The sequence below is a fragment of the Calypte anna genome, chromosome 2 (genome assembly GCF_003957555.1).
Source record: "Calypte anna isolate BGI_N300 chromosome 2, bCalAnn1_v1.p, whole genome shotgun sequence".
Lineage (NCBI taxonomy): Eukaryota > Metazoa > Chordata > Aves > Apodiformes > Trochilidae > Calypte > Calypte anna.
The window spans coordinates 60,821,969-60,844,072 of NC_044245.1; the positions used below are offsets into that span (position 1 = coordinate 60,821,969).

At 38.6% G+C, this 22,104-nt stretch overlaps 1 protein-coding gene across 2 annotated transcripts in view; it reads right to left on the reverse strand.

Annotated features, from left to right (window-relative positions):
* Positions 1 to 3,687: 3,687 nt before the first annotated feature.
* RAMP3 (receptor activity modifying protein 3) overlaps positions 3,688 to 22,104 on the reverse strand; it is a 30,675-nt gene continuing 12,258 nt past the window's right edge. Inside the window, exons 2-4 of one of the 2 annotated variants that reach the window (XM_030445639.1) lie at positions 19,703 to 19,732; positions 15,690 to 15,777; positions 3,688 to 4,087 (exon numbers count right to left, since the gene is read on the reverse strand). In XM_030445639.1, coding sequence (XP_030301499.1) covers positions 3,832 to 4,087; positions 15,690 to 15,777; positions 19,703 to 19,732 — 374 coding nt within the window. In that variant the 3' untranslated portion in view covers positions 3,688 to 3,831. Of the gene's footprint in view, positions 4,088 to 15,689; positions 15,823 to 19,702; positions 19,733 to 22,104 lie in introns of both variants that reach the window. The other variant, XM_030445638.1, reaches the window with a different exon arrangement.

The window sequence follows — 22,104 nt, forward strand, 5'->3', positions numbered from 1 at the left end:
AGTTTAAAACCATTAGCTCTCATCCCATCTTTAAACACCCTTGGAAAATATCCCTCTCCAGCTTCCCTGTAGGCCCCCTTCAGGTACTGTAAAGCCACTGTAAGGTGTCCATGATGAAAAACCCCAACTCTCTCAGCCTGTCTTCTAGAAGTGGTGCTCCAGCTCTCTGGTCATTGTTGTGGCCCTCCTATTGACTCTTTCCAGTGTCTCCAGAACTGGACACAGTATTTCATGTAGGGTCTTATGAGAGCAGAATAGAGTGAGAGAATAACCTCCCTTGACCTGCTGGCCACACTTTTTTTTTTTTTTTTTTTTTGATGCAGCCCAGGATACAGTTGGTTTTCTGTGCTGTAAGTGCACATTGCTGGCTCATGTTCAGCTTCTCATTAACCAACACCCCCAAACCCTTTTCCTCAAGGCTGTTCTCAATCCATTCTCTGCTCAACCTGCATTTGTGCTTTCAACTAGTTACTTTCTGTTTCAATCTCTATTTCCTACTAAGACTATGTTGTTACATAAAATTAATTTGTAATTACAAAGTGAGCTGGATTCTTGCTCCAAATGTGATTTCCTTGGCAACAGAAGCAGATTTTAGGGGAAAGGTAGCAATCTCCATTCAGTGGAAAATAAACACTTACCCTTACTAACACAGAATAAGTTATGTCAAAAGATTCAAGTTACTTGTTAATGTAAAGAACAGGACTCTGTGGTTGCTTTTTTCCTTAAAACACTATAAATGTTTCTCCAGATTTAACCACTGAGGCTGCATTAAATTATCAGTGTAATTTCCCACATACTGTTTCTCTGCTCTTCTATCAAATATATAACAAAAATAGTAGAAGATCACACTCTGGATGGGAAAGACGCACAAAAAATTTTAAATTTTCACATTTAAAGCATTTGATAGTGACAAAATCCATCCCTTTACCCTACAGCACATGAAGGAAAATTCACTGTCTTTTATTCAAAGAATTTTATATTTCTTCGACTCTTTACTATGTGGTTTCCAAATTAAAGTTTTAAAACTTGTTTTGGAGCCTGTTGCATTTTACAGTAAAATGAGGTTTAAAATGAAACTCCATGCAGAAAATAAAATTATTTGGTTTTGGGCACATAAAAGCCTTAGCCAAATCATCTTCCTGATAATTTCAATGGGTTGGATTTTATTACTTCATGACGAGTTTCAGTGATCCAAAACATTTTAATGAAGAAAATAATAGCTAAGTAGAAAATTAACCCAAAAGCCTCAGTACACATCATGCTTCTTTTAGAATGAGCAGTTTTCTGCTAGTATCTAGTGAATAAGCAGTATAATTGGGAAAATTCAGAGGAAACGCCCTAGAAAACTAATCATTCTAATATTAGGGTATTGAAAAAATAAGCTGGTGCCTTCAAGTCTTGTGGAAGGATATGAAAACAAACAAGTCCAGATACAGGTGTTCTTTCTGTATCTACAAATAAATCATTCTAGACCTCAACAGGTTTGAGAGCTGGGCAATCACCAACTGCATGAAATTTAACAAGAGCAAGTGCTGAGTTCTGCACCTAGGATGGGGCAACCCTGGTGGCAAGTACAGACTGGGGAAAGAGCAGCTGGACAGCAGTGTGGCAGAGAGGGACCTGGGCATCCTGGTTGATGTCAAGCAGAGTATGAGCTTGTGGTAAATGTGCTGTAAAATAGACAATAAATTTATTGACTTTTGTCCAGGAAAGAACATGGACACACAGTGGGAAAGCTGGGGGAAGGGCGTGGCTCAATGGAACACTGTGCAATTTGTAGGACATATATGAGCAGTGGCTAATGTTTCCTCACAAATAAAACATAAACTATAAAATAACAGTAGTTACAGACCATGACAGAGCCAGCAGTATGCCCTGGTAGCCACAAGGGCCAATTGTTTCCTGGGATGCATCAAGCACAGCATCACCAGATGATCAAGGGAGGGTGAATGTCCCACTCTACTCTGCACTGGTACGGCCTCACCTTGAGTACTGTATGCAGTTTTGGGCACCAAAGTATAGAAAAGGTAGTAGAGAGCATCCAAAGGAGAGCAGGAAGGATGGTGAAGGGTCTGGAGGGGATGACATGAGAAGAGGCTGAGGTTACTTGGATCGTTCAGTTTGGAAAAGAGGATGTGACCTCATTGTGAGGATGTGACAGGCTGAGGGGTGACCTCATTGCAGTATAGGGCTTCCTCACAAGGGAAAGAGATGGGACTGGCACTAGTTTCTTCACTCCTGCGACCAAAGACAGGACTCAGGGAAATGGTAGGAAGCTGAATCAGGGGAGGTGTAGGTTAGATATCAGGAAAAGATTTCTATCAGAGGGCATGCGAGCAATGGAAAAAGCTCAGGGCACAGCACCAAGCCTGACTGAGTTCAAGAAGCATTTGGATGGTGCTCTCAGGCACATGGTGTGATTCTGAGGGTGCTCTACACAGAGACAGGAGTTTGAGTTGATGATCCTGATGGGTCCCTTCCAACTCAGCATATTCTGTGATTCTATGATTTTAATTTCACTCAAGCCTGGAAATGCTTCTTGTTCACACAGACCTAAAGTTCAAGTACCGGGTCAGAATCTTAAAGCAGAAAAATCTAACTAGCAGAGATATGAAACATGATTACTTGGCCCATCAACTTGTATTTTATCTGTGTGTAAAAGGCATGGAAAAACAGAGTCACTTCTAACAGATATTGCTTGCTTATTATACAACATAAACAGAGAATTTGTTTTATTTTGGGCATGTGATCTTTATTTAAACTGTTACATAGGAATAGCTTTATAGAATAAGACTTCTGAGTAGATTTTTTATCTCTTTCCTCCTCTCTTTTGTCCAAGCTTTGGTGTTCAGATTTTATTTCCCACACTCCTTATAACATGAAGAATTATTTATGAATAAAATTATACTCTGAAAGGCACCTCAATCAATGTGATAATTTTATATTTATATGTAGGATATCACTTGCACAAACTGAAGTGAAAGTGGGAATTAGCATATAGTGAACACAAGTAATGAAGAATATGATGAAACAGGAAAAAAAAAAGTCTGGCATATGGAAGTTTCTTCACTGCTCCTTAGTATATTTGTAATCAACCAAATTCTTCTCCCATTTTCCAAATCCATGAAATAGACCTGTATATCTTCCCAGTTTGTCTGTAATCCATATAATTCCAAGTAGCCATACTTAAAGGCATTTTATAAATAATTTTATAAGTTGGTATAATAATTTCCCCAAAAAGGACCATCACTGCAGACATAAATTGTTCCTCTGACAGGACAGCACTTCCAGTTCTTGACAATGATGTTTTGATTAGCTTCCAGGAAAAGATGCCACTTGGTTACACCCATATTCAGTTCCTTTGCCAGTGATCTTTGATCCAAGTCACAGGGTTTATAGACAAAAACCTTGAGTATCTTGTACAATACCCTCTTCTTGGAAATCAATGTGACACCATGCATACTTTTATAGAGTTCTGCAAAACTTCATTTATCAACCAGCTTTACTCACAAGTAAGTGATTTTACTCCTTTTATAGATAAGGGGTCCACTTGAGTGAGGTCTCTCCTGTTTCTGGGACTCACTTTATGAATGATGATGAGGCCCGATGAACATAGAGAGCTTTGCTCTCACCTGCAACACTGATGGCCAAGGTCAAAATCAGTGACTTTTGGCAGCAGCAGGAATCTCTGCATTCACAGGAGAACTGGCTCTCAGCATCTCACATACTCCATTTCATCCAATCTGAAATCTTTGAGTTTTTCTCTTTATCTTCCTTTCTAAGTGTTTTAGGAAGAAGGAAATTGAGAAAAAGAGGGCCCAGAAGAACAACTTAAACCAGGGTATCACTTCTCTTGCTGCACCACACTACTAATGTTATCATGGCACATGTCAACATAACTGGGATCAAGATCAGAGTTACGAGAATTTCATCTGGTGGATCTTCCCAGTGAACCTTTTCTGAAGTACAGTTTGAAAAGAACTGTTTATGAATTCCAGTGATAAAGCCCTCTGTGAGGGGGTTTGGCCAAAAGCAACTTGCATTGTTGGCTTCACGTTCTGTGCACTGGGTGAAGTTGTCGTAATACCTACAAGAAGATGAAAGTTAAGAGAATTTTAAATCAAATGTATATTACAATTAGAGAAAGCTACACTGGGTGCTATATAGAATCTACAAGCGTGGGTCTGTCACATAGATCCTCTTCTGTAGGAACTTTAATGAAAGTTGCTGATAACAAATACTGCACAGTGAGCCAGAAGAACCGACTCCCTCATACAACCAAGAGATGTCCCAGGTCAAAAGTCTGTCTTTTGGATGCTGCCTTTTGGAACCAGGACCTCCTAATGCCACTAATAGAACTAGAATGCACTCACTGAAGCTATTTACAACATCTTTAAAAAACATACACACAAATGTGCCAAACCCAGGACATTTTAAGCAGAATATGGGTAATTCACACCTCATCTGCCATTGGATATGATGTTGTGGTCAAAATGATGGGACCAGGCCACCGTATGTTCTTACTGTGTAACCATTTAAGTTCGGTTGTATCCTCAGGAAATAAGAAGATAATGGGAAAACAAACACATAGAAAGTTAGCTTTTCCCAACTCCAGCGATGACCAGCAGGGGAAAAAAACCCTAAACCAATCATTCCTAATTATTTATCTTCGCAATACTCATGAAAGATTGAGAACTCCTCGTAATACTTAACACTTGATTTCAACATAGCAAGTGCACAAATGTACCTGTCTAGGGATAAGTTATGTTCAGGAGAAATGACTATGCTTCAGGAAAAAAAAAAAAAAAAAAAAAGGAAATATGCCTTAATTAGAAATTGGATAAGTTTTGTGGTGCTATCATAAGCCAAAGAAATTCAAGAAGTGAATGGAGTATGGGGGGAGAAGACAGGAAATTAAGACGGCAAAGATTGTCTTGTCAGTACATGAATAGGGCAGGAAATAAGGACGTGCATGGCTCAATAAACTTACTTCAAAGAAAAAATAAAACTAGAAAGGAGAGAGCAAGAAACCATACAACTTCCCTCTATCCCAAGGGACAGATAGCATCCTGCACTTTACCTGAAGGCCCTATCCTCCCTTTCAGTAGGTATTAACTCTCCTGATGAATGACTTGTTCTGACGTTAAGTACCATGGAGTACTACTGTTGGCTCAGTCCTCTGACGTGAGGTAGTGGAGGACAGAAATTCAGTGAGTCAAGACTGAAGTCTATTATATGTCTGTCAGGGCAAATGTCTGCTTGCCCATGCTGCAAGCACATAGATTGAGCATACAGGCTGTAGAGCATCTATATTTCCAGAGCTGTGTTGACAGAAGGAGAAAAAGCCTCAAAGGAAGGTTGTTCTACAGTCTTCTCACAGTTCTCATTACCAGGGAGATGGAGCTGATGCCTCTTTATTCATAAGCAAATACAACAGATGATCTGCCAAGTTCACACCCAAGTATTCTAGCAAGCAGATGCTTATGTTCATACTGTATGAATATTTTAAGCAAAGAAACTAGAAAGGAAGCTTTTGTGACAATGTCAGCAGCCATAGGGAAATAACAGAAAAACAGACTAAAAATAAAATACAAATACTAGCTGTTTATTATTTTAGTAGTGGCATTATTCCATGGGACCTGGTAGCATTCATTCTTTATGTCCTTAGACTAAATTAGAAGCTGAAGATGTCTAGCTGAATGTAAGAGAGACAGTCCCAGAGGACCTAAAAGATAATACCTCTAAAGACATGCCTACAAGGTTCAATAGACTGCAATGCAGAGTCAGCTGGCATCCAGTTGCCCATGCAGGTCAGTGTTCTGTCAAGCAGAGACATGAGGTGGGGCTTCAGACAGCACTGGGCTTCGGTCCAGCCCTGCTTTGTGCCATACTCTCATGAGCCAGCTGGTCTGATAAAGGACTCCTTCAGATCTCTGATGCTACAGCTACTTCAATTTGACCATTTGTTTATGCAGAGTAACAAAAACAGTAAGTCCAAGCAACCAGGGCAGACTTCATATGTAAGTATTCTAAACTGAGAGATTTAATGATATAAACCTTTTTTCCTATTTCTTTTTCCTGGGTGTAAAACACTTTCTTCCAAGAATTCTGTAGAATTTTTTCATAAATGTTAGATGGTGTAAACAAAAACATTTCTTACTGATTTTGCATTTCAAGTACAACATAGTAGAAAAACCTGGTTAAATGTTGCCAAAAGATAAAACTTATTAGGGAGTTGTATTTGAAAGACTGAATCCTTGAGAGCCAAAATGGACTAATCCTGATCCATACTACACAGCTGGGCTTCCAGACAGCTTTTTTAACACAGGCACCTGTAAACACAGTCGTTTTCCTGACCAGCAGAAAAAAAAATTCACAGGGAAAGAACTGAGGAGCCCTCCTCATTCATTCCAGTTTACATCTACGAACAACTGCTTTGGATTCCATTTTTATTTATTAAGTTGATGTTTATTTATTTATCATCATTTATTTATTTATTAAAATGTCATCCGCTGAGTGGAAGGTGTTATCAGATTCTATTTAGTCCAATGGAGCAAAAGCTTTTTGTAACATGACAGCATCATTTTCTTAAAAGTGGAAATGGTGAAAAATATGACTATACCCAGCTGTGAAATAGAAACCAGAGCTCAATCAGGTTTACACTGTGAAAAACACCCACTGTAGCATGAGCACAGATGGAAAAATAAATTAAGATTTTTTTAAAAAAAGCGTCTGCTTCCAATTTGAACTTCCCATCATTATTTCCATACCTCTCCTTACTTAATTTTTATGAGCATGCCAAAAACATAGATATTTTTCATATTATTTTTGGAAAACTAGTTTTATATGCACCAATAAAATTCCTGTAATTACAAAACCCATTTGCTTTGGGAGAGGAATGGCAGATGTTTCCTGTTCCAAGCAGGAAACAAATACTGGGAGTCAAAAATAAGATCTTAAAATCCAGATCATGTCAAGTACTACTTGTGATTTTTGCAGCTTTGAATAATAAGCATATCCTTTTAAATTGCAATTTGTCCATGGACAATTCACAAACAAGACCAAAACTGATAATAAAATTTACCACAGAATCTATGGAACAGTAACAAAATTAGAAAAGGACTTAAGGTATAGCATAAAGATCTGATAGGGGAAATGACATGTCTAGAAAAGTCCTGCATAACTACTAATAACGTACATGATAATGTTTAACATGACTTTGATGGTACTGTTTTTATAAACCACTAAAAGTGGATTTTTTCCTTTTTTACATCTTCCTCTCTTACTTGTGGAGGTAAAGACACATGCCCTCTCCTTAAATAACTTCTTGTTGAGCTCTGTGGTGTCCAGAGTCTGTTCTGACATCTTATACAGACAACAGAAGGAAATGTTAAAGAAATGCTAAACATTAGTTTCATGAAAGCTGAAAAGAATGATGCTCTCCATTGTTCATTATGACGTGTCAACCTTTGCTCTTTCAATCCTTACACATTCAGCCCTTATCATAGAAAAAAAATCTTTAGTTTAAAAAAGTTGCTGTATCTCTATTATTTTTCATAAATACTATAGTCATTTAATACATTGCAATCAGATTTATCAAGGCAGCTAGCAACATACAAACCTGCCCTTTGCAAATTATACAATAAGCTGATGAAGATGACTAGAATATTTAAAAGTGCAGAACACTGCTTTTTTTGTCTTGGAAATACTGTTTTGCAAGGGGAATTAGAAATGCCAGAGTCTTGTCAATTAGCTGTGTAAAATACTTTCTTAAAAGTACTACTTAATAAACTTCTGTAATTGAGACAAGACCCTAAATACAGAACAAATTCATACCTCATTGTGCTCTCAACAGTTAACCACATGGCTAGTACTACATGTAGAAAGCAAGAAAACCTATTATTTTGCCTCTGTTGAGTTAATCATCTTATTATATGTTCATGGTTGGTCCATTTAGAAAACAAGAATGTGGAAACTGTCTTGCAAGCCAAAAAAGAAGAACCACAAATCTTATATTAAATATTCATTTTCATAACAAATTTATCTTCTTTGGCATCTTAATTGGCTCTAAAAATATATATTTGAATTGGGTAATTGATACCTTGTAGTGAAATGAGGCAACCAGGTGCCACTAATTGCCAGGGAGTGAGCATGAGCTTGTGTCAAGCCCACCTGTGCCTAATTAGGGTGGCCCCCTGGTCCTGCTCATGCGCAGTGGGGGCCCACCCTAATCAGGCACAGGTGGGCTTAACACAAGCTCATGCCCACTCCTTGGCAATTAGTGGCACCTGGTTGCCTCATTTCACTACAATACCTGTTAAGCAGAAATCATATGTATTGCTTATTTTGAAATAGTCTTCAATAGCAAACACCATGAAATTTGTTTTTTATTACTGATCTTGCCACAGTAAAATTCAAGAAGGGCATGAAAGGTGTGTTGAAAGGGCTTATCAGCTAACAGTCATGAGATTTAAAAACAGTGCTTTCTAACACTGCCTCTAAATTTCTTATTTTTTGCAAGTGACATTACTCATTAGGATTATTCCATACTTATGTCTTGAACTATATGTTGTTTGACTTGGACATTCCAATCCCACCTTGGGAGTGCAAGTTACCAACCATCAGCCCAATGCATCTACTGCTGTACAGCTCAATTGGACTCCCAGCATTCTCCTTAAAATACTGTAACTGGTGTCTTCTAGTGACCTTAACTTCATCAGTGCTGAAAACTCTTCCAGAACTTTAAGAAGTATTTAGCAATATTTACTCTGTTTATCTTCTGGCAAATGCCAGATTATGCTCTGTTTTCGAAAACAATGACTTGTGGCAAATAAATGTGACAGATCTCAACATTTGTTGAAAAAAGCACTTGAAAAACTGAAATCTGATATTAAAAATGGAAGCGTTTTCAGCTATTGCTAATGAAAAAGTGGTGGTTTTTTCTTGTTTAGTAGCAGGCTCAAAAGATCCCTCTTTTCTTATACTTAACCACTTTGATAAAGATTTGAAAAAATATCTGTAAACTGAAGAACAGGAAGGCTTGAGCTCTTAAAAACCTTGAAGAGGTGGAGAAGTGGCTGAAAAAGCACATAATTTTGGTATGACAGTCATCATCATTTTATCATTGGCAGACTCAGAGTCTCCAGCTTAACAAGAAAGTGGTTTAACAAGAATGAAGCAGTTGTTGTTGATGAAGAACAACTTCCAGTCATCTTCTCCCCATTCCACAGCAATGGGATCCCATATTTGAGGCTTTTCTGGACTGCAGTTACATGTGTTGTGTTATAAATAACAAATAGCATTGTTTTTCTTCATTAAATGTGAACTCTTAGAAGTATGTGTATTTTAGGCAGCCTTCCAAGAGAATGGCCCACTTCTCCTCATCCTGTTCATTCAAACCATTTAGTGGTCTCAAGGAAGCTCTTCAAAACAAGGTTTTCTTTGTAAAAAGCATTTTTTTCAGTGTCTAAGATGAAAATTAAAGAAATCTCAGTAGATGAAAACTTGATAAATCTTTGTTAGTTTGTAGCATTGCTATTATGGCTTTGGAGGTTTAAGCAGGTCTTCAAATAATTTAATAAATCCCATTGTCCTTAATACCTTGTTAAAATTCAGAAGTCATAGTTAGAATAATTTACTAAAAGATATTATGTTCATGAATGATTTTCACCACCTTTTTGCAGCAGTAAGGTGGCCACAACAGTCACAGATTTAGGAGTGCACTGTGATAACTGTGCACTTAAGAGAAGATACTAGCAACTATTGTCCAAAGCCATAAGCCTAATTCAGACCCCCATCTGTAATTATCAAATAGAGATCTAATTTTCACAGCTATGAATTGTACAAAATGTCTTTCTCTCTCCTGTGTAGTAAAGAAGAAAAAAATATAACTCCTTTAAGTAACCATATTTCAGCCTTTGCATCTACCAGGATGAAAGCAATTATGAGGTAGTGGTGTATTTGTGCCTTACATGGAATCCTGGTCTCTGAATTCAAATTAACCACTTTATTCACATCCATCAGGACATAATTTTATCTACATAATATGAAACAGAGCTAATATATTTTGCAAGAAAGTAATGGATATTCACCTGAAATGCTCTTCCTCTTAAAGACAGCCTCATTCAGGACACACTTTTCCTCTGCATTAACTTCCAAGAAACTTTGTGGCTAGAACGGCTGATCCTAAAGCACAGGTGAATTGTGCATGTTTTCAGCACAAACATGAGTCTCACAATCTAGTCAGATTTTACAAACTGTAGGGTTCTTTTCTATCTAGCTTTTTGAATAATGATGACAAACATTATTATTTTTGCAACAAAAAATTTCTATTGTCAGCTACCAGCATGATTGCAACACAACTACTCAAATATGACACTCTTTTCCATTGCTTTACTTGCTCACACCTAACAGCTTTTCTTTGCTTTGGAAAACAAAGGCATGAGTCCCAAAAGAAAAGTAGTAAGTTTTTGGAGGTAATTAGTATCAAACTGATTATGCCACTGCTGCCATAATCTTTAGAAGTTTTAAGAATTCTTTAATACAAATGTATTGTAAGCTTTGATATTTGAAGAGCTGAAAGAAATACACAGGTAGAAAGAAAGGGTGAAATACTAACATTATCTGCATTTCACCAAGAGCTTAAAAAACAAAAAGCAGCAATGGCATCTGTATGGAAAGCCCAAAGGTTGATCACCCTATTAGAGTAGAAAATTATAGCATCTGCTACAGCAGTCCCTGGTTTTCTGTATCATATCAGTCACTTACTGACATGAGACCACATGATGTGCAGGTTTCTTCAGCATTCCTTCACAGAGACACTAAACTGACAAAAAATATTCTACAAAATCTAGGCTAACAAAACTGGAAGTGCTTGCATGAGGCTAAATAAGGAATTTTGGTTCCCTTCCCCAGTAAATTTTCAGAGAAAAAATTATAATTACTCTTCAGACACATATAGATCATTAGTCAAAAACATTGCAGAAGATAATCTGGAGAGCAGGCAACAATACAGTGAGCTTTTCTTGTGGAAGTCTATTGGTGATTTGCAGCATTTTATCATGACTGTGTCCAAGAAAAAGCATAACCAGCTAACTAGTCTGCTTACTGGGATCTAAATCCTATCACAAATACAGACACACACCCCTACACAGCACAGCTGAGGAAGAGTGGGACTCCCTTTAATCAGTACTCTTCTGGATCCAAAGCCACATACATGCTGGCCACTCAAAGGTTCAGCTCCTGGCAGCCCCAGCTTGTCTTTAGTATGAGAAAATCACACGCAAAAATCCTGAATTGGGGCTTTTCTGATAATGAAGGAAAAAATGAGCCAAGGGTTTTTTCTTTCTAATTGTGAGACATGTTACTGTGGGAACAAACTAGCTCACATAAGCCAGTGCCTCACCTTAGCTGCAAAACAAATCCAGTGCTTTCTCTGAGATTTTTCACAGTACATTCCTCTTCAACAGATGTTTTGAGATTAGCAGCTGGTTGCAATCACTGATCAGCATCTAGATCAGACTTCCTGAAGCAGTCAGTGGGAAAAGATGAAAAAACTTACACAACCTACAAAGAAAATTACTCCATCTGGAGTAATTACATACACACCCAGCCAGCAGAAATAGTTAAATCCAAGCTTTAAGAACAACGGGCATATAATTTCATTGTGGATTGTACATGTTTCTTCTATAGTTTGTTTTCCCATTCATCTTAATGTCATCTGGCTTTCTTTTCTTTAACATTTTACTATGTTTCTTTGAAAACTAGGCACTTCTATTTGTTTAGTTGTGCCAAATTGTAATGGGCAAAAATCCAATTGATTTCAAAATTGAGCAAGAACTTTAGGACTTTTTTTTGCAGAATATTAGACTAAATTTAGATCTAGTCATGCACATCTTCTTTCCTTAATTCCCTTTTCAAATCTGTACAGAACATAGGTGGACCTCATTCATCATTTGCAATGGGACTGAAGTCTACTGCTTCTGTTTGTAGGATTAATTTTTGATGCAAAGGGTTCATGTAAGATATATCTGGGTCTCTTGCTTAAGGATTTAGTCATACCCGGCCTCTCAACTACAGTCCCATTGCAGCCAGACCTGCATTTATCACATGGAGTATGGTGAAAAATAACTGACCATTACTAAAGGTCTAAAGTTTATGGACACTAGCAGATTTTATTTATTTAGCTGCTGTTGCTAAATATTAAGAATATAATATAGTAATACAAAATATATGTAATTATATACTATATAATATATTTTAGTGCGTGCATATAGATGGATACAAAAAACAACAGATATTACATATTAAGAATAAAAAGCTTTCTATGATCTCCAGTCTCCTGACAAACAGAAAGTTCATTTGCTTTTGTTAACTCCCCACATAGCTTTCACTCACACTTCAGTGTCTGCTTGTTCACTAGCCATGTATCATAATTTCCCACCATTTAAACCACTGAGTTGCATTTTCATCTTTAGGGCTCTCTCTTAATAGCCTAGAAGCATCAAGAAACCATAAACAACTGATCATCTCCCTGATCCCCTCCTCTTTTGTCAATGAATGCCTCCAGCTGTTTTTTGAAGGGTTTACTTTTCTTGTAAGGTATTTCTTCTTCTTCTTCATATTGTGATGCCCAGGCATGAACTATTGAAACCCAGGGCATCTAAATGACTTAATGATATTTTAAAATACCACTTGGATGTCTCATCATATTTAAGCTTTCAATGACCACTGGACAATCTGATCCAAAGTATTTGTATACTGATATATAAATATACCTCACAGAAAAGTGCAAAAATCATGGAATCATAGAAAGGTTAGAGTTGGAAAGGACCTTAAAGATCATCTAGTTGCAATCCCCCTGCATGGGCAGGGACACCTCCCACTTGATCAGGCTGCTCCAAATGGCCTTGAACAATCACAGGGATGGAGGTTCCACAACTTCCCTGGAAAACCTGTTCCAGTGTCTCACCACCCTCACATTAAAGAATTTCCACCTGAAGTCTAATCTAAATCTCCCCTCTTCCACTTTAAAGCCATTATCTCTTGTCCTCTCACTGCAAGCCCTAGTAAAAAGTCCCTCCCCAGTTTTTCTGTAGGCCCCCTTGAGGTACTGGAAGGTTGGTATTAGGTCCCACCAGAGCCTTCTCCAGGCTGAACAACTTCAACTCCCTCAATCTGTCTTCATAAGATAAGTGCTCCAGCTCCTCATTTTCATGGCCTTCCTCTGGACCTGCTCCAACAGGTCCACATCCTTCTTGTGTTGGGGGCTCCAGAGCTGGACACAGTATTCCAGGTGAAAAATAGGGAAACCTTCTGATAGTGCATCTGCAAAACCTTACCTTATATTTTATGTTTTATACATGATTGTTTTACATTTCCAGCAAGATCGGGATCAGCTTGGTTTCTAGTACTAGCTGCCACACTTGAGAATTTCATCATTTAAAGAACATGATTTCAAATAATAACAAACACAAATTCAATAATACCTAAAATGAAGTAATGAAGCTGTCAGAAAATCTTACAGTATAGTTTAGTTACAGTAAATTAAGTAACTGAAATGTTAGATCACTGTTTGGCCTTACAGTGAAGCAATGCAGAGAGCTGCTATTTGCAATCCCACACCAAGGACAGCCATTTACCAATGAGAGTTATAATTTCTCCATGGAACAGATTGTTTATAAAAGCAGATTTCCACAAAGCCAAATTTTGCAAGATCTTTGTAATTGAAAAACACCAAACAGAAATTACAGAACGACAAAACAGTTTCCTGTTCATTTTTATCCCACTATCTGATCCAGGTTAACTAAGTTTTACTGCTTGAGGCAAGGGAAAACATAAATGGAAAAAAGGCAAGGTGGATTCTTAATGCTAATTGAAAATCAGGAGAACTAAGAGATTTAGGTTGCCTCCAAACCTTGAAAACACCTGGCATCAAAATATTTAAACTCTTGAAGAAATTTTAGTGCAAAGCTTGAGAAAAGCTGTATTCTTCTTCACCTGCATTAGCAAAGGCAGAGTCAAGATATTAAACTCCTGTTGGTACCTCTGTCTACTGTAAATAGTCCCACTAGTTGAGGACACATCAATGTAAACAAGATATTGGGAAAGAAGTCAGTGTTGTGATTATAATAAAACTGTAATGAAGACCAGATGGAGCAAAATCACAGTGCTTCCTTCAAAGTAAGAACTTGTACATAGATGAGTTGCAAAATTAAAATTGTTGCCCCATAACATACTGATACTTGTTAAATAAATTTAGCAGTACCTGCACTGCAAAGATTTTCTTTTCTTTAGTATATGCATATTTCTTTGTGAGACTTGAATGCAGTTTCTGCAAGTTGGATAAGGGTTTATCTCCTCTTGCTTTTGCCCATGGCTGGAGAGGGCTGCATTGAATACATCCTTCACTCCAGTACCATGAATTTTAAGAATCTACCTTCTAAAATATTGTAGAATCATCTAGGAGGGACAAATAGAAGTGCTAAGAAGGAGGAGTATCTAAGTTTTGTCAGATTATGAAACGTTATCAACAGGTGGGACAGCTTAACACAGGTGTTAAGTGGTAAGACATTTTATTGTGTATTTTGTCTCAATGGTCAGCTAGTTGAAATCTTGCTTGAGGTGACTGCAAAATCTTGCACTATGTGAAGTGATACTAGATAGGAGACAAGATGAATGATCAAATGAGACAAGAATATATTTGTGGCTAGATTATGATGAAACAGAAGTGGTGTCAGCTAGCTTAACACTGCTTCACCAGTCCCCCCAATATAGCACCAGTGTATTACACAAGATACTCTGCTTCAGGCTGGCTCATACCACACCAGAGCTAATTTACTTGAGTCTTGTTTTCTGAATTGCTGAACAACTGCAGCTTCCTCTGGTTTCAGTTTGTAAAATGCCACCAAATACACGAGCACTGTTTTCTTCAAACCAGAGTTTAAAGTGTGCAGCTTTATAGAGAGGTGTTTAAATACCTCCAGCAACTACAGAACAGTCATTGAAATAAGAATGCCACCTTCACTGTTAATCATCCAAACAAAACAAGTGGTGTTCACTCTCTTCATGCTGTCTAGCAGGCAAAGAAACAAGCTGCTGCAGATTCAGTAAGACAAAGTATTTTACGTTTGGACAAGACAATACACGAGAGGTGGACTTTGGAAACTGTGACCAAGGAAATACCACTGTTGTCTTACTGAAAAAAGGAAGTCAGCGAAGGGAACTGCAATGCCAACAAGACAGAAAGGAGAATACCATGACAGCAGAGACACACTCCTTTAATGGCTTCACAGAGAAAGCAAATTAATTATTAACATTTGCCTGAAATGCACAGAAATACAGATTAAATGTAAACATAACTGGCTGAGGTAAAAACTATAGCAGCTAGCACTGATTAGTCCACTTGTTATTTTTTATTTAAAAGTGCTCTGTTTTGTGCACTTTTCAAGTTACCTGCTGGGTCTCTCTGTGTGCATTTGACCATATTGCAGGGACTTAAGAGCTACTGCAGCTGGCAGACAAATACAGGAGGGTTTCTATTTATCTGTAATACAACCATTTTACATGCATCAGTGATATATTAGGGATGTAGTTATTACATTGTCTTCAGTATGTGAGGTGATCATTTTTTTAAAACCACAAACACCACTATAAAGGTAAGAACTATCAAACCCAAAACTAACTCTTACGTGATAAATTCTGTCAGGTTGCACCATTTTTCTGAGTCCACTTTCTTCATCATCTCTTCAAAGGATTTTCCACAGGCAGGCAGCTTTTCTAACATAAGGGATTCATTGCAGAGATTAGGCTGCTGATGTGCACCTAGGCAAAATCAGAAAGCACCTTACAAATCAAACACTGAAACTGAAAAAACACGACCTCATCACTCACGAACTGCTTGGCATAATATTGCTTGCCACTTACGTTGTTGTAAGTTGCATTCATATATGAATATGAATTCATATTCAACTTCCTAAATGATTTCAGAAAATAGATAAAACATAACTGTACATAAATATATTAAAAGCATACCTTAGTATAAAATACTATAGGTTACCATATATAGTAAAATCTTTTAGACCTAGCATGGAGGAACCTACCTAGTCACTTTTCTAATCTTACCTAGCTTCTACTTGTGCTAACTTACTACTGACCATTTGCCTTTTTTTTAAAAAGCTAACTAGAGTTACTGATCAATGTAGAAAGGACATCTCAAGTTTACAGAAATGCATTCCACTCAACTATCTAGATGACTGTCAATGTACTTCAACAGCAGAAACTTTTGTATTATTTTACCAGCTAAATGGTTTGCATTGCCACAGTCATAATCAAGCTTTTTCTTTATTATATCCACTAAAAGGCATTATCTACCATTAGCAGATATTGATGTTACAGCATACAGCTACTTGCAAAGAAAGATTTAAATGACTTGAGTAAGCCTGTATATTTTGCAACCTGTAATGGCAACCCCACAGTATTTAGTCCAAGTCAAAAATTATTCTCATCCAGCCCATGTCTGCATTGGAATACAAAGACAGCATTTCAATATATCTTACAAAATAAAAATTCTGAAAAAAATTATTCAAACTGATGCGTTTAATTTTTATAAGGCTGGAACATTTTGTTTTGATGAAGTAGTTAAATATGCCTTGTTTTACCTTTATATATGCCACTATTTTGATTGTTCTTATATATACAAAACTCATGTATTTTGTACATTAAAATATATCTGTGATTAAATGTGTGCCAACATATTTAGTATCAATGCCTAAATTAAATGAGATATAAAAAGACCCAGTATGATTTCTTGTCTTCACAGCAGCACAAATCTGAGAAAAGTATCTACCTGAACAAAACTGCAACCCTAACAAACCCATGTGCCAGGCAACACAGCCTGAGAATGGAGGAAGGGGTTTTTTTAAGAATAAAGCCAACGAGCACAACCCACTTTGTCCTTTTAGAATCACAGACAAAATACGTCCAAGTAGAATCAGGTTTTGCATCTTTTTCTTCTGAACCTGTATTTTCACCTAGATTCCGTTTACACCAAGGAGACAGGGTATTACTTTTCCTGCTACTAGTTACTTTGAAAGTAGGATCCAATCATTACAGAAGAGTTAGTTGTTCCAATTTTGTGTTGTGACTGCCAAACACACTGCCAGGTTAAATGAGGTCAAAGGTATACAAACCTCTGTTTGATAAGAAGTCACTCTCAACTGAGCACTGTACCTTACTACTTAGTCCAAAAAAAGCTAAGGCAACATGACTGGTTTGAGGCTTCACATCATGACCCAGCCAGCCATCACCCAGAAACCAGAACATCTCCATTCAAAATGGGTTATGTGACTGTAAAACAGGCTCTAGTGCACTTTAAGTGCATGATATAACAGAGATGGCTCGCTCAGACCCTGGGCAGGAGTGTCTTGCAATTTAACTACAGATATTAAAGCTGACTCCTTAGCTGGGGAAGTCACTGACTGAGTGATGCCAAGTGCCAAAGAGCAGACAGCCATCACATCTGACCAAAGAAACACTTCACTTTCACATTCTTTCCAAGAGCAACAGACCTTAACTGGACAGCCTATGATGCACCTAAGACCCTAAGCCTACTATTTCATACAGACCAAAAACCTCTCCAGGTAAACAGGTGACTCACTGGGCTCTGACCCTACCTCCTTCATCATGTCTGACTGTCAGAGCTCTTAAAAGTTGACACTAAGCCTTCATTTGTAGTGAAATGAGGCAACCAGATGCCACTAATTGCCAGGTAGTGGGCGTGAGCTTGTGTCAAGCCCACCTGTGCCTGATTAGGGCAGGCCCCCACTGCGCATGAGCAGGATCAGGGGGCCAATAAAAGGAGCTCATGCCCGCTACCTGGCAATTAGTGGCACCTGGTTGCCTCATTTCACTACATTCATTCACATCAGAAAAAAAATAAGAACTACAATTAAACACCATTGATAGAAATGGAGAAAGTTATGGAGCATGGGCAGTGTAGTTTTGTCCTTGGGAAATTAACATGACATCATGGACCCTGCTTATTTAAACACTCCTTCCAATTAATCTGGCAGCTGCAGCAGTTAGAAGTTATATTTTCCACAATGAGGTCTGCAGATGAGCATTAAAGCTGGGCAGAATTCAAAACCAAATATGAATACTGCATAGCTGGCAACTTAAATCCTGCATTGATGCTTTGACAAAATTTAAGCAAAGCTACCTTGCCTGGCAGGGTATTCTGAACAGCCAGCTATCATTTGATTTATAACACTATAAATCCAACAGAATACAAGTTTCTCCTTCAGTATCTCATGTGTGCTGAAAATTTACTCCAGCCCCTTCCCATGAGGGTGTTTAAATGGATCTTCTATGGCCTTGGCTTTTTTGGTTGCTCTCTTTAGAAACTAAGTAATTTGGACAGTGAGATGGATTAAGAACTGGCTACACAATAGAGCCCAAAGAGTGGTAATCAATGGTGCAGAGTCCATCTAGAGACCTGTGACTGGTGGAGTCCCCAAGGGATCAGTGCTGGGTCCAGTCTTGTTCAGTGTCTTTATGACCTTGATGATGGGACAGAGTGTCTTCTCAGCAAGTTTCTGATGACACAAAACTGGGAGGACTGGCTGATTCACCTGAAGCCTGTGCTGCCATTCAGCAAGATTTGGACAGACTGGAGGGCTGGGCCAAGAGGAACCCCATTAATGAGGTTCAACAAGAACAAGTGCAGAGTCCTGCACCTGGGAAGGAATGACAAAAATAACAAAATGCACCAGTACAGGTTAGGAGGTGATCTGCTAGAGAGCAGTGCCATGGAGAAGGAACCTCAGAGTCCTGCTGGACAAGAAGTTATCCATGGGACAGCAATGTGCCCCTGGGGCCAAGAAGGCCAATGGTATCCTGGGGTGCATTAAGAAGAGTGTCCAGCAGATCAAGGGAGGTTCTCCTCCCCCTCTACTCTGCCCTAGTGAGACCTCACCTAGAGTACTGCATCCAGTTCTGGGCTCCCCAGTTCAAGAGGGACAGGGATTTATTTGAGAGATTACAATGGAGGGCTGTGAGGATGATTAAGGAAATGGAACAGCTGCCTTATGAAGACAGGCTGAGAGATCTGGTGCTTTTTAGTCTGGAGAGGAGAAGACTCTTATTGACATAATCTGAGGGCTGGGTGTCAAGAAGGAAGGGACATCCTCTTCCCACTTGTGTCCTGGGGCAAGATGAAGGGAAATGGATTCAAGATAAAGCAGAGGGAGTTCCACCTCAACATGAGGAAGAATTTATTTACTGTAGGGGTTACAGATCCCTGGAACAGCTCCTCGAAAAGTTTCCTTCTTTGAAGACTTTTAAAACCCATCTGGATGCACTTCTAAGGGACCTGCACGAGTTTTGGCCCCAATGATCTTCAGAGGTCCCTTCCAAGCCCTGACATTCTCTGATTCTGCAGGAAAAAGTTCTGATAGTTGAAAGGCACAGTCTAACAACACAAGAGTTTTTGTCTAAATCCCTGGCCAAAGGAGTTCAAGACTATTAGTATCTATACAATTTTACTATCACTATTGAGACTGACCTTTACAAACTACACACAGATGATGGAGAAGACCAGTGGTGAAATATGCATGTTGGCTAACTGAAATTAAATAGAATGGAAGCATTTCTCAAAGGGCTGCCACTAACAAAAAACCCCCAGAATTTTAGAAGTAAAGCTCACCTGTGAATCCAAGCATCATTAGACCGTTAACTAAGGGGAGAAAAAAAGAGACAAGTTAGATACCTCCATACTATTATATAAAAGAATTAGTGCAGACAGAAGCAAACCTGAGCATAATTTAGTTTCAAAGAATACTCGAATCGTTCATTCAAACATCAGCTTCAATTTTATTTAAGAGTGTGTCTGATTGGAAAAATTAACATTTAGAGAACATTATGTTTTAAAATTCCTTTTTATCGATCCTTTAAAAGGCTGCATCCTGCAAGACTGTTATGTGTCTGTCCATACCACTCTTTCCAGTAGATTCCAACATTAAGGATTTGGGTCAGGGAAATTTTTACTTCAAGCTTCTTAAAGGTGAAAGAGATGGAGAAAACACATTTGCTCAAAATATAGGTGAACTGCATATTTTGAAGTGTAGACAAACAAATCCTTTTGCTATTAAAACTAAGCAAGTACAGAAATACAAGGAGGTGTGTGCTCTATTAATTTAGCAATATAATGTTTGTTTCATGGTCTTCACCTTTTGTACAATGAATTCACACATCTTGAAAAAATTTTTCAAAACCTATTCTCCCACTGATGTTACACTAACACAGGTACATCTGAAGAACATTCAAATGGAAACATAAACTATGCAAACAAAAGTCTTCTAATCAGATCTTCAGAATACCCAGTTGTCAACAGAGATTCACTGTTTTCACAGTGGCTACAGCCCCACTTATGATTTTGCAATTACAGCTACAGGATGTGGCTTCAATTATTTATGTCCTACTAAAAATAAAAATGCTGACAAATCTTTATAGTGTTAACTTTGCATCAGAAATGAAATCAGTATTTCACACAGATGGGTGCCTCCTGCTCCTTGTTCATACCCTATGTGTCACTCCAGTAAAATGAATCAAGACATAGCAGAATATCAGTCCTAATCATATTGATGCAGTGTGTTCACTGAGATATGCCAAGCCCTCAGCTGAGTTGTTGCACACATACATCCGAATTTAATTCCTTCTAAGGAACATACTTCTCTTTCACACAAGCATTAATCTCTTAGTTACTAATGAGCCAGAACTTACTGAAACTCTGAAAAGTAGGAGTATGTTGTGTCCAAACTTAGAGCTGAAACTCCATCATACACTCTAATGGCTGTATTTCTGTCACAAATAGAACACTTTTGTCTCCAAAAGTGCTGTTATATTAGCTGTTAGTATAAAGTATTAGCTGTTATACTAGTAAATATACTTGAGTCCCACAGTAGGTTTTCTTTAATCCTCACTTGAAAATGTGCCTTATCAACTGCAGAAAACTGAAGATCAAATTAAAAGCTCACACTTCTTGGCTACCTGGGCACACTGCTGGCTCATGTTCAGCTTCCTGTCAATCCAGGCTCCCAGGTACCTCTCTGCCTGGCTGCAGAAACACTCCCCCCCTAACTTTGTGTCATTTGCAAATTTGCAAATGGTGGACTCAATCCCCTCATCTAGATCATTAATTAAGATATTAAACAGAGCTGGGCCCAGCACTGATCCCTGGGGGACACCACTGGTGAGCGGCTGCCGACTGGATCAGCACCGTTCAGCACCACTCTCTGGGGGCCTCCAGAAGTTCCTAACCCAGCACAGGGTGCTCCTATCTGAGCCCTGGGCTGACAGCTTTTTCAGGAGGATGCTGTGGGAGACGGTATCACAGGCTTTGCTGAAGTTCAGGTAGACTCCATCCACAGCCTTCCCCTCATCCACCAGACGGGTCACCTGCTCATAAAAGGAGATCAGGTTGGTCAGACAGGACCTGCCCTTCCTAAACCCGTACTGGCTGGGTCTGATCCCTTGTCCATCCTGCAGGTGCTGTGTGATTGCCCCCAGGATGATCTGTTCCATGACCCTGCCAGGCACTGAGGTCAGGCTGACAGGCCTGGAGTTTCCTGGGCCCTACTCCCATCCCTTTTTGTGGATTGGCGTGACATTCGCCAACTTCCAATCATCAGGGTCCTCCTCAATGAGCAAGGGCTGTTGATAAATGATGGAGAGTGGCTTGGCGAGCTCTTCTGCCAGCTCCCTCATCACCCTGGGATGGATCTCATCTGGTCCCATAGACTTGTGAGGATCCAAGTAGCTCAGCACATCACAAATTGTTCCCTCCTGTATTACAGGGGGTCTGTTCAGTTTATTTCTGTCTACAAGCTCCGGAGGCCAGCTGTCCTCAGGACAACCTGTCTTACTGTTGAAAACTGAGGTAAAAAAGGTGTTAAATACCTCAGACTTTTCCTCATCTTTGATAACTATGTTTCCGCCCATATCCAACGAAGAAGGGAGGTTTTCTTTGCCCCTCTTTTTCTGTTGATGTATCCATAGAAAGACTGTTTGTTATTCTTAACAGAAGCAGCAAGATTAAGTTCAAATCAT